Source organism: Phaenicophaeus curvirostris, chromosome 19, assembly GCF_032191515.1.
Source record: "Phaenicophaeus curvirostris isolate KB17595 chromosome 19, BPBGC_Pcur_1.0, whole genome shotgun sequence".
NCBI lineage: Eukaryota > Metazoa > Chordata > Aves > Cuculiformes > Cuculidae > Phaenicophaeus > Phaenicophaeus curvirostris.
In genome coordinates, this window is record NC_091410.1 from 6,036,338 (window position 1) to 6,049,673 (window position 13,336).

Here is a 13,336-nt window from a genome sequence, read left to right on the forward strand (position 1 = left end):
GAGTGCAATGGATGTCTGCAGGGTGCTCAGATACTCACAGAGTACTGGGGATGCCCACAGGGTACTGGAAGGCTTGCAGGGAGCTGGGGGTGCCTGGGTGCCTGCAGGGTACCAAGGATTTCCTTAGGGTACCAGGATGCTCAGAGGATGCTGGAGATGCCAGGAGGCTGCCAGGATGCTTGCAGGGTGCTGAGATATAGCAGTGAGCTGGGATGCCTGCAAGGGTACTGGGATGCCCACAGGGTACTGGGGTGCCTGCAGAGTGCCGGGATGCAGCAGGGTGCTGGGATGCCCACAGAGTACTGGATGACCACAGTACACCGGGAGGTGCACAGGGTGCTTTGATGCCCACAGCGTGCCAAGTTGCCCACAGGGTGCTGAGATGCTCGAAGGGTACCAGGCTGCCACAGGATCCTGGGATAGAATCACAGAATCACCAGGTTGGAAAAGACCCATTGGATCATTAAGTCCAACCATTCCCATCAATCACTAAACCATGTCCCTCAGCACCTCATCCACCCGTCCCTTAAACACCTCCAGGGAAGGTGACTCAACCCCCTCCCTGGGCAGCCTCTGCCAGTGCCAAATGACCCTCTCCATGAAATTTTTTTTCCTAATGTCCAGCCTAAACCTCCCCTGGTGGAGCTTGAGGCCACTCCCTCTCGTCCTGTCCCCTGTCACTTGGGAGAAGAGCCCAGCTCCCTCCTCTCCACAACCTCCTCTCAGGTAGTTGGAGAGAGCAATGAGGTCTCCCCTCAGCCTCCTCTTCTCCAGGCTAAACACCCCCAGCTGTCTCAGCCGCTCCTCATAAGGCCTGTTCTCCAGCCCCCTCACCAGCTTCGTTGCTCTTCTCTGGACTCACTCCGGAGCCTCAACATCCTTCTTGTGGTGAGGGGCCCAGAACTGAACACAGGATTCGAGGAGCGGTCTCACCAGTGCTGAGTCCAGAGGGAGAAGAACCTCCCTGGACCTGCTGGTCACACCGTTTCCTATACAGGCCAAGATGCCATTGGCCTTCTTGGCCACCTGGGCCACTGCTGGCTCATGTTCAGTCGCTGTCAACCAACACCCCCAGGTCCCTCTCCTCCAGGCAGCTTTCCAGCCAGACTTCTCCTAGTCTGTAGCTGCACAGGGTTGTTGTGCCCCAAGTGCAGGACCCGGCATTTGGCCTTGTTAAACCTCATGCCATTGGTCTCAGCCCAGCGGCCCAGCCTGTTCAGATCCCTGCAGGGTACCGGGATGCCGCAGGGTGCCGGGATGCAGCGGGTCCCGTTCCCGGCGGGGCTCTGGTGCCACCTCGCGGTCTGTCGCCTCCCGCTGCCTCGCAGGGTCCGTCCCGGCGGCTCCTGGCCCGGTGGGGGGCGAGGCCGGCACCGGTTTGGGGGTCCCGAGCAGCACAGGCTTTGCTCGGCAGCCCCAGCAGGCAGGAGCCGGTGGAGCCCCAGGCTCAGAGACAGGAGAGCTCTCAGCACCCCTCTGCTCGGCTGTGCAGCTCCTCCTTGGCCAATCCTACCGGTATTTTCTTCTCTTGCTGCTTCTCAGAAGCACACGTGTTCCTGTCCCACCTCCCCCAGCTGCTTGGAAGAGCTGGTGCCTTCAGAAGAAGTGGCTTGGAGCAGAGTTTGCTGCTCAAATCCTGGGAAACGGCTCCAGATACTAAGTTTATCGCTATTTATGAGCAAACATTGCTGTGTCCTCATCTCATCAGGGAACAGAAATGTTTGCGAGTGATGAAGCATGTGGCAATCTTCCATCCCATTCAGTGAGCCCAGCAAATCTGCTGAGGCTGGGTGGGCGGAGAAAGCCTCTCCCCCACGAGAGGAACCCCTAGCAGCGCCTGGTGCCCCATCCTGAGCAGAATTACCTGACTCTTCCCTCCTTTCTTACCCTGTCCTGATCAAATATCTCTGACTCTCTCCAAAAGTGGCCTCAGAGTGAATCACAGAATCACAGAATCACCAGGTTGGAAAAGACCCACTGGGTCATCAAGTCCAACCGTTCCTATCAAACATTAAACCGTCTCCCTCAGCACCTCCTCCACCCGTCCCTTAAACACCTCCAGGGAAGGTGACTCAACCCCCTCCCTGGGCAGCCTGTTCCAGTGCCCAACCACCCTTTCTGTGATAATTTTCTTCCTAATGTCCAGCCTGAATCTCCCGTGGTGGAGCTTGAGGCCATTCCCTCTTGTCCTGTCCCCTGTCACTTGGGAGAAGAGCCCAGCTCTCTCCTCTCCACAACCTCCTTTCAGGTGGTTGTAGAGGGCAATGAGGTCTCCTCTCAGCCTCCTCCTCTCCAGGCTAAACACCCCCAGCTCTCTCAGCCGTTCCTCATAAGGCCTGTTCTCCAGCCCCCTCACCAGCTTGTTGCTCTTCTCTGGACTCGCTCCAGAGCCTCAACATCCTTCTTGTGGTGAGGGGCCCAGACCTGAACACAGGATTCGAGGAGCGGTCTCACCAGTGCTGAGAAGAACCTCCCTGGACCTGCTGGTCATGCCATTTCTGATCCAAGCCAAGATGCCATTGGCATCTTGCAGTGTCACCTTGTATGCATGCATAACTTCATGCAAGTTTAATCCTTCTTCATGTTCTCTCATCCTCTTTGGTGAGACCAAAGCCTTGCAAACCCCCAGATGGGGCTGCTCCAGGCCCAGGTTTTCTCTGCAGGATTTGGCTCTCCCATAGGTGGCATCTGGTCCCCAGCCGTCTCCATGGAGTCACCCCATTCCCACCAGCAGCCGGCTGGGGCTGCACCAAGGGCAGGAGAGCTCCTGTAGGAAACAGGATGCCCCAGCAACAAAGTCACATCCCAAAGTCAGAATTGGATCTACACCACCTGGAACTGGGACTGGAGGGTGGGCATCTGCCTCTGCCAGAGCCTCCCACCTGCCCAGAGGAGCCCCTGCAGCCCCTGCTGAACCCCGTCCTCCTTCGTCACTGGGGATCGCGTCCTGAGTGGCTGTGACCTAGTTATAAACTCCCACAGCCCAGCAGAGAGAAGGAAATGAGGCTAATCACCATCCGTGTCTGCGCTCTAGGGAGAGGATAAAAGACATCCCACATGGTCCCGGTCCCCTGTCGCTGCCTTTGACCGAGGTTGCTACAGTCAAGCAAATGTGGGTGAAACTCTCCTTCTCTGCTTATGCACTTTGCTCAACAGCCCACGTAGAGGAGTAACAAGATAGACCAGCCCGGCAAAGGCATGTGTTTGTCTACCACAGGTCAAAGCCAGAGTGCAAAGCCTGCTTCCCCCTGCCCATCACTGGGATCCCAAATAAGCTGTGAAATAGCATCCACTCATCCCTTCTCAGCTCCCTGTGACTGTCTGAGGAGGGAATCATAGAATGGTTTGGGTTGGAAGGGACCTTAAATATCATCTAGTTCCAACCCCCTGCCATGGGCAGGGACACCTCCCACGGGATCAGGCTGCCCAAGCCCCATCCAGCCTGGCCTTGAACACCTCCAGGGATGGGGCAGCCACAACTTCCCTGGGCAACCTGGGCCAGTGCCTCACCTCATTGTGAAGAAATCCCTCCTTATGTCTAGTCTAAGCCTGCCCCTCTCCAATTTATAGTCATTCCTCCTAGTCCTATCACTCCATGACTTTGTAATCAGCCCTGCACCCTCATAGAAGGGCATCAGCTGCACCAGTGAGCCAGAAGGAATATGCCAGGGGAAAGCTGCATAGTTGTATATTTGCATGTTTTATGTATATATATTTACATTTCAGAGTACGGAGCAGAATTAGCCTCTCTAGGGTCAATTTAGAGCCTAACACTGGAGTTTGCCCACCATCCATAGGAGCCCTGTGTTGCTCTTTCAGAAGAGCACCAGCTCACAGGCTGCACTGGATGTCCTGCACACTGGCTTCACAGGACCTGCTGGTGATTTTGAACTGATGTTGGCAGAACGAGAGGGGAGCGCTGAGGGATAAAAGCATCAGGTAACCAGCAGCAGGTAACCTGGCAAGCGCTGAGAATATCGAGTATGTCTAAAGAGCTGCATCCTGCCGTGAAGTTACAGCGGCAATGAGTGCACACACGCCACCAGTCTGCAGCAGCTGATGAAAAGGCAGGAGAAAAAGGAGAATAAAATAAGAGCCTGCAGCTGACCTCGCAGCGATGCCCAACTGCAGAGCCCTGCTGCCTCCTCTGTTACGGCGCTGCCAGGACAAAAACGTCACCCTCTTTAGGTACACAGGTCCCCTTTGCTAAGCCAGAGGAAAGCGCAAAGCAGGGACGTAAGCAGAGCTTCCAGCTTGCTAATTACATGAGTAATTACGTGAGTTTGGGAGAGAAACCTCCCTAGCACCACACAGGGGAGGACTGTGATGCCCCCTGCATCCCCTTAAACCCACAGAGCCTTGGGATAACCTGGCACAGCGGCAGGGAGTGAGGCAGAGCACGGCACAGCCGAGGAGCCCCTGGGCTTCGTCTACATCACTTCATTCCTAAGTAGCGGCAGAGGGGAGGACGAGTTGTGATTCATCTGCCTCCCACGCGTCGCCCCTCACTGCAAATCCTACCCAGAGATAATTGCTGCCTTCCTGAGTGGGCACCCCGACAGAGGGACCAGCCTGCCTGGAGTCACAGCTTGGGCCTCTTTGAAGATGCTGAGAGAGCTGCTAAATATGTAAATCTCAGCACACAGCTATGACTCTCATTTAATGGAGTTTGTGACCCTCTGCAGCTGTGTAGGAGCAGGGAGAGACAGACCCAGCTAAAACCACTGACAGACCTGCTTGACTATTCCAGCCACGGACAAGCCTCTGCTCTGCTGGGCGCAGTTTTAATGGCTGAGACCTGCTCTGAAATGGCTTTTCTGAAAAGCAGAAATCTGTTGGGTTATATTTCTGTTTTGATTTTGTGAGGAAACTTAAAAGGGGGAGATAAGGGGATAGCTCCAGATCCTTTTGCCCCTGACTGGAAACTAAAGCAGGTCTGACCTCCCCTGGCCCTCTCTGGTGGAGCAAAGCCAGCTCTGCCTCCTGCTCCAGGTGTCTTTAGGGCTGCATCTGGTTTGTGATGATAATGATGATGTCAACATTTTTTAATTGTTAATTTTGCTGACCTTCCCACTCCTTTCCTTTCAAGGACCTCACACCTTGGATAATCCCCCTTTTATTACACCTGTCCTGGTGACAGATAGCACTGGCTTTGCTGATCTAGTTTCTTACCTAATAACTCGCACAGAGCACGGGCTGCACAGGGGAAAGATGGTTGGACTTTGGAGTAAGTTCCTTGGGGCAGAAACTTTAGATCTGGCTGCCCATCCTACAAGAAACCACTCATTCCTCCTCAGAAACTTCCCACCGCTCCGGTCCCAGGGATGACCCCACTTGGCATGACCAGCAGCCTCCCCATGCTCGGCACAAAGAACACTCATCCACGCTTGGCAGGGCTTTCAGCTTCCTTCGCTGCTGTCAGAGAGGTCTGGATAAAGCCCAGTTCATTGCTCTCCTGCCCTAGCTCAGTCCTCTGCTCTCCCTGCAGGGACTCAACGAAGAGCAATCAGCTAAATGCTTTATCCCTCTGCAGGAGCCACACCAAGGGGACAAAAAATAAAAGCCTGATGGGATCCTTTATCTGACCCATCGCCTTTAAAGCTTCTCACCTCTCCCTGTCTTTCATCAGGGTTCTAAACTCCTTAGGATGTCATCACGTGCCCCATAAATAACAAATATATATAAGCTGGGGCTGCAGAGGGTGCAGCGGGCAGAGGAGGGGAGGCAAAACCCTGGATCCTTCTCTCCTGCCGGCTGCGAGTTGGCCCCACTGGAGCTGGGCAGGCGGCGCGGGGTCCCAGTCGGGTAAGCACCCACGTATCACCTGCACTTGGGGCACAACAACCCTGAGCAGCTACAGACTAGGAGAAGCCTGGCTGGAAAGCTGCCTGGAGGAGAGGGACCTGGGGGTGTTGGTTGACAGCGACTGAACATGAGCCAGCAGTGGCCCAGGTGGCCAAGAAGGCCAAGGGCATCTTGGCTTGGATCAGACACGGCGTGACCAGCAGGTCCAGGGAGGTTATTCTCCCTCTGTACTCAGCACTGGTGAGACCGCTCCTAGAATACTGTGTTCAGGTCTGGGCCCCTCACCACAAGAAGGATGTTGAGGCTCTGGAGCGAGTCCAGAGAAGAGCAATGAAGCTGGTGAGGGGGCTGGAGAACAGGCCTTATGAGGAACGGCTGAGAGAGCTGGGGGTGTTTAGCCTGGAGAAGAGGAGGCTGAGGGGACACCTCATTGCTCTCTACAGCTACCTGAAAGGAGGTTGTGGAGAGGAGGGAGCTGGGCTCTTCTCCCAAGTGACAGGGGACAGGACGAGAGGGAATGGCCTCAAGCTCCACCAGGGGAGGTTTAGGCTGGCCATTAGGAAAGTATTTAACGGAAAGGGTCATTGGGCACTGGCAGAGGCTGCCCAGGGAGGGGGTTGAGTCACTTTCCCTGGAGGTGTTTAAGGGACGGGTGGATGAGGTGCTGAGGGAGATGATTTAGTGTTTGATAGGAACGGTTGGGCTTGATGACCCAGTGGGTCTCTTCCAACCTGATTATTCTATGATTCTATGATTCTATGATCTGTTGCATTGCGGTGGTACTAACAGCCTTGGGGACAGCCGGTGGCCCTGAGACCTCTGTGACTTGCCAGTATCTCAGGACAGGGGGAATCGCTCCAGAAGGGAAAGAGGTGGGTGCACAGAGCTTATCTTGCCTGAAAAGTGACTTGGGTGGAGGTGAGAGCGTGACTCTTATCACAGCCCGTGTCCCATCCTATGCGTGCTATCGAAACCTGGATGTAGGGATGCTTCTCACTGAAACCCTCTGTATTCGGGGTGTGGGAACAACTTGAGCCCTTTTGCAAAGAATATTTGGCTTCAGAACTGGGTGGATAACTCCTTATTGCCAGCTTATTTAAAAATTCAAGCTCCAAATCCAGGTGGATGTTTATAGCATAATACAAAGATGCTATTGGTGTGTATTGCAGACTTACCTGTTTATTTGCATCTGAGCATCTCTCTGGACCGTGTGAATACTTTGACCTCTAGTGCATGAATAGAAGTGTGGGAAAAAAAATTGGATGGAGCTTTTGGTCCACTGCTGCATACACACAAATGTATGGGGGTCATCTCAGGTGAGTCTAGCAAGGAGTTAGAACACAAAAGTTAGCCTATGGTAGAAGTGCCTTGAACAATATACAGGAGGCTGTGCTGGGACATGAAAGATGATGTCTTGAGCCAGGGAGAGAGGATTTTCCTCCTCACTTTGTTTCTCATTTACTCTCTGACCTGGGAAGAGTTTCCTTCACCTCCACAGGTGGGATGGTTCCAGGTGTAACTGTGGTGCTGATGACCCTGTGGGCGTGTGGGGCTGGGGAGGGTGGCTGATCTCTGCAGGCTGTGTGCATACCCACCCCCCCCGCAGAAGATTTTTGTGTCTGCAGGGAGCTGAGAAGCAAAGCAAAAAAGTTCACTTCCAGAAAATACACATAAATATATCAGCCCTCCAGCTGTATAACCCGGGCTGCCAGGAATAAAATGCCAAAGGCAGAAAAATGCAGGGAAAACAAGTTAAGGAGCAGCTTTTCCCCAGCACTGACTTCTCTGCTCTGGGCTGCTGGTGGTTGAGCTTTCAAGGAATTTCTAAAAATAGCAGGTAGGATCTGATTCCCCTTTTGCAGTCATCTCTAACGGGAACAGAGCAGCCGCTCACACAAAAAACCCTCCAGCTCTGTGCATGTCCCTATAGAGACCTTCCAGTATTCCTTTCCTTCCAGCCTTTATACGATCTGGGATAAAGACTTGTTCTTGGACCTGGCTGATCATGGCTATCAGTGAGCAAACATCACTGAGCAACCTGATGGAGCTGAAGATGCCCTTGCTCATGGCAGAGAGGGGTGGGGTGGACTAGATGGTCTTTAAAGATCCCTTCCAACCCAAACTATCCTATGATTCCATGATCCTGCTACACGATTCCCATGGCAGCTGAAACACCAGCCCTGTCATCCCCAGAACCTGCCCCAGGCGCTCAGCACCACCCAGGATTAGGCCATCATTGCATTTTCCAGGTGCCCAGAGCCTGTCCTCTTGCCTGCTCCAGGATTTATCTGGGTAGGTGAGCCCCTAATCCAATTAGCAGCAGGAGAAGTTCCAGAAAATACTATAATAAGCTCTAAAAACACCACAATACCCAAGCACCTCGCTCAGCCACCCTTTTATTTCCCTCCTACACGGTTCCCTGGAGCATGAACCACCCATTCCCAACAGTATTTCAGTCTGTCCTTGGTGACCAGAACAGGCATTGGAGATGCTAAATAATTCCCCTGCCAAAGAAACCCCTCTCCCTGATGGATCTGACCCCTTAGGTACATACGCACTGCCAAACCAACAATTTGTTGCAGATAAACCACAACGACACCCAGTTTTGCCTCAGACTGGATAAAACAGGCATTGCCAAATACCCAGCCTTAGGTGTTTCGGAATGGAAAATTTCCAGCTTGCACCAGTCCTGCCCTGTGCAACGTTTGTGCTGGTAATGCTTTTGTTTCTGTAAGTCCTATTAGCCGGAGACAAGCCTATAATTAGCAGTGAAAGCCAGCACCTCTCAAAAAATAATCAAAAATGACCTGGATTTGCATAGGCTTTGCTGCAAATTGCTTGAATATTGGGCAGAGCAGGGACAGACGGATGGATGGACGGACAGCTCAGGCAGCTCTTCCCTCTATTTCTGCCAGGCACGGGCAAGCCGCAGGCAAAGTCGCTTGCTCAGATTGTAGATCTCTCTTTTATTAACTTGGTTTGCTCACACGTGAGACCAGAGGCAGATTGAAGGCTCTGGTCCAGGTTGGGGGACTTGGCAGGGCTGTGTGGGATGGCTGGATGAGTTCAGGGAGCTGTGGTGCTGGTGATGCTCCTGGGGGAACCGAGGGGTCTGAGATCCTGCATCGCAGGCGGCACGGCCTGGGGCAAGCTGTGCCTGGTGGTACCACAGTGCCTGGAGATGCTGGGGCAAGGGGCAAAGCTTGGGGGCACCTCACTCAGTGAGGGTACCCAAGGCTTGTGGCCATAGGCACCCACTTGTCCTGGACTCATTTCATAGAATCATAGAATCATAGAACCACCAGGTTGGAAAGGATCCACTGGATCATCGAGTCCAACCATTCCTATCAATCACTAAACCTTGTCCCTCAGCACCTCATCCACCTGGCCTGCACCCTCCTCTCCACAACCTCCTTTCAGGTAGTTGTAGAGAGCAATGAGGTCTCCCCTCAGCCTCCTCTTCTCCAGGCTAAACACCCCCAGCTCTCTCAGCCGTTCCTCATAAGGCCTGTTCTCCAGCCCCTTCACCAGCTTCATTGCTCTTCTCTGGACTCGCTCCAGAGCCTCAACATCCTTCTTGTGGTGAGGGGCCCAGAACTGAACACAGGATTCGAGGAGCGGTCTCACCAGTGCCGAGTCCAGAGGGAGAAGAACCTCCCTGGACCTGCTGGTCACGCCGTTTCTGATCCAAGCCAAGATGCCATTGGCCTTCTTGGCCACCTGGGTCACTGCTGGCTCATGTTCAGTCGCTGTCAACCAACACCCCCAGGTCCCTCTCCTCCAGGCAGCTTTCCAGCCAGACTTCTAGTCTGTAGCTGCTCAGGGTTGTTGTGCCCCAAGTGCAGGACCCGGCATTTGGCCTTGTGAAACCTCATGCTACACCCCACACCTGCTTCCCTGCTCCAGCTCTAACAATCCCGGTCCCTGCCCCGTCCCACCCCCCAGATCCCCTGGCTGGTCACCAAGCCTTTGTCCCCCCAGTCCCTGGGGTCCCAGGTTTGCTACAGGCAGTGCCAGCCTCTCTGTCCCTGAGCCCCAGCTCAGAGCGACAGCAGAGCAGCAACGGGGTCACCGTGGGCGGGTATTTGATGCATCGACACACACGCGTAGGAAAATCAGCCTAATCCCGTGCGTGATCAACAGGTATTTTCGGCTGCTTAGAGCTCTGCAGGAGATCAGTTGGAATAACGGGCGCAGCAAGGCTGCTGGGGCGGCCCTGAACGGACGGGGTGGTGGGGAGCCAGACAAGAGGAGGAGGATGTCAGCACTCAGCACGTTGCCCTTCCTGAAGCCCGTTCATCTGAGGTCCCCCCGAAGCTCCCCCGGGGGCCAGCGCCGTCACACTTTGCCGGCCAGTGAGTTTCGCTGCCTCAGCCCTGAGGATGCCAGCAGCGTGTTCGAGATCGAGCGAGAAGGTAAGGGGCTGCCCTGAGGAGGTCCTGCCTGCTGGCATCGGTTGGCGATGCCCCATCTCTTCCCTCCACAAGTCCCCCACGCTCCCCAGGGACACGCAGGGGTCGCAAACCCTCCACATGTCATCACGGGTGATGAGAGAGGGAGACATTGGCCCCCTAATGAGGTGGGGGAGGCTGTGATTAAGGAGACAGAGAATCATCACCCCCCAGCTCACCTGGAATGGAGATGGTGGGAGGTGATGTCTTGGGCTGAGCAGCCTGGAGCAATCCTGGAGCTGTCCTAGAGCACGAGCAGGTGAATGGGGAACAGATCTCCCAAAACAGCCCTGCCAAGGGGAGCGGGCAGAAGGGAGGGAAGGTGGAGGGAAGGACACTATGCTCAGCCTCCTATTTTACAAGGGAACTTGAAGATGCACCTCGGGCAACCCTCCCCTATCCACTCCATTGCAGGCACCCCCAGCTCCCCTCACCCAGCCTATTTCTCTCTCCTCTCCGAAGGGCAAAGACAACCAGGGAGATACCAGGAGGGAGGGTTCATCTCAGCACCCACTGCTGTAGCCCTGGACCCAGCAATGAGAGAAGGGAGCTGCTCCCTGGAGCCATCTACCTCCCTTAGAGCTCCTTTAGACCTCACAGGCAGCAGGACATGTGTCATCTCTCCAGATTTCCACCTCCTACATTGGTGCTGGGGAGTTATCTGGGTCCAGGTGTCCTCGGTCCCCTTTGATGTACTCACTGCTGTCCCCCTGCAGCCTTTATCTCTGTCTCCGGGGACTGTCCCCTCCACCTGGATGAGATCCGACACTTTCTGAATCTGTGCCCAGAGCTCTCCCTCGGCTGGTTTGAGGAAGGGCGACTTGTTGCATTCATCATCGGCTCCCTCTGGGACCAGGACAGGCTCATCCAGGTAAGAACTCGAGGCACGGCCAGAGCCCCTGCAGCTACTCAACCACCTTCTCCCCAGACTACAAGCTATAAGGCTGCACTGATGGAAACAAACCTTCTCATTAATTAACGTTACTGATGCTGTTAAAGAATATGCTCGGTAATTCCCCGCAGGGTTCATTTTAAAATTAAAAATGCCTGCAGGGATGCTGGGGGGAGGCGGAGGGGGATGGCACCGAGACCTTTCTCCCTGTAGGGGAGGTGGACCCTGGTTCATTGGGTTGAGGAACGAAGACACATGCAGAATGGGGCCCTCCAGGTCACGCTAACCCCCTGTTCCCCCCCTGGCAGGAGGCGCTGACCCTGCACAAGCCGCGGGGCTCGGCCGTGCACATCCACGTGCTGGCCGTGCATCGCACCTTCCGGCAGCAGGGCAAGGGCTCCATCCTGATGTGGCGCTACCTGCAGTACCTGCGGTGCCTGCCCTTCGTCCGGCGCGCCCTGCTGATGTGTGAAGATTTCCTGGTGCCCTTCTACCAGAAGTGCGGTTTTGAGGCTCTGGGTCCCTGCGAGGTGGCAGTGGGGGACCTGGCCTTCATCGAGATGCAGCATCTGGTGAGAGGACACGCCTTCATGCGCAGGAACAGCGGCTGCTGAGCCCGGCCAGGGGGGCTGGAGAGAGGCTGGGGGGGGATAAGTGGCAGTGACCCCCTCTGTCCCCTCCCCAGCCGGCCCTGGCAACCGCTGCTCCCTCTGCCACATCTGCCTTCCAGCCAGGAGATCAGCTTGGTTCCATCCCGCTGCACTAAGGGAAGAGTGTTGTGTATATGCGGACCACACCGGAATAGTGAGAGACAGTATGGCCAAATTGCGAGAGGGATTGGAAAAACGAAAAAGGGAACGAGAGGCACAACAAAGTTGGTTTGAATCATGGTTTAACCATTCACCATGGCTGACCACCCTGATATCTACTTTGATAGGGCCGATCGCAACAATCATACTGGCATTGATCTTCGGACCCTGTATATTAAACAGGCTCGTGTCGTTTGTCAAGAGCCGGCTAGAGAAGGTTAACATTATGTTTGTAGAACACCAACAACTGCTTTAAGAATGTACTTATTTAGCGTTACCCCCAGTCACACCCCGTTACTCCCAGTTACCATTTACCCAGTGTGCCTTATGTTTGTTATTATGAGACTATGATATATACTTTTTAGACTTTAGATTTTAGACTTTCTAGTTAAGATTTCAGATTTTTTATATTTTAGACTATCTCGTTAAGCATAGGGAGGGGGGAAATGTAGGTAGTTAAGGCTTGGCGGTTGGAAGAAGTCGCGCTGTACGGAAAGATAGGACCCCTCTCCGGATAGCCAATAGCATTTAGCTCATGATGTAAGCAGACGGAAGTGACATTGTAAACCCAAGCTATATAATGCTGTGTCACTCACCAATAAATGCCATTTGCCATCCACCACATTGGTGTCTGTGAGCTGATGGCCCAAGCGGCCTGGGGTTGGTCGCCGTGCCATTCCTGAACCAGGTCGCCACGCCTCCGAAGGCAACAAGTGGTGCCGAAACCCGGGATCGTCGCCTGGAATCAGGTGAATGGCGGCCGGAGCGGCAGGACCAGCCCGGTGGGGAGGACGCTCCCGGACCATCAAGGAGGATGGAAGCCCTTGTGAAGGCCGTATCACAATTACATAAGCAGAGGGGGATAGATTGTAAGCCCAAAGATTTTATTCTCGCAGTTGCGAGGCTTTTACAGATTGGGGTCATTGACCAGCCGGTGGATATTCTCCACCTCGAGGCGTGGGATAAATGCACCAGAGCGTTAGCCGAGGAGATGATGTCCTCGGGTTGTGGGAAAAGCCTTAAGTCGTGGGGGAAAGTCATACAGGCCCTGCAGGAGGCCACGCAGGAGCAGGAGACCTGGAGGGCAGCAAGGGACTGTTTGTCAGCCACCCCGGGATTGGGGGTCGGGGCGGCCACGCAGACTCTGCACCCCCCACGTGGTGACGATTACGCTGAGTCTAAATATTTGCAAGAGGACAACACATCCCCTCAATCTCCAAGCCCTGATCCGCTTACGGAGGGACAGAAACGAGCGGAATTGTTTTGGGGTGGGTTGGCCGAGAAGGCCAGGGTCGCCGCTGGGAAACCAGGGCCCGAGGGGGTCTCGGCGAGGCCACCGCCCTGTGAGCCCCAAGATGGCGCCGGGCGGGAAAGGGAAA

At 54.6% G+C, this 13,336-nt stretch overlaps 1 protein-coding gene across 1 annotated transcript in view; it reads left to right on the forward strand.

Annotated features, from left to right (window-relative positions):
- Window positions 1-11,898, forward strand: part of AANAT (aralkylamine N-acetyltransferase) — a 282,598-nt gene extending 270,700 nt beyond the window's left edge. Inside the window, exons 2-4 of the mRNA XM_069872382.1 lie at window positions 10,054-10,220; window positions 10,973-11,127; window positions 11,457-11,898. Of these exons, the coding sequence (XP_069728483.1) occupies window positions 10,064-10,220; window positions 10,973-11,127; window positions 11,457-11,762 (618 nt within the window). The 5' untranslated portion in view covers window positions 10,054-10,063 and the 3' untranslated portion in view covers window positions 11,763-11,898. The remainder of the gene's footprint in view (window positions 1-10,053; window positions 10,221-10,972; window positions 11,128-11,456) is intronic.
- The last annotated feature ends 1,438 nt before the right edge of the window (window positions 11,899-13,336 follow it).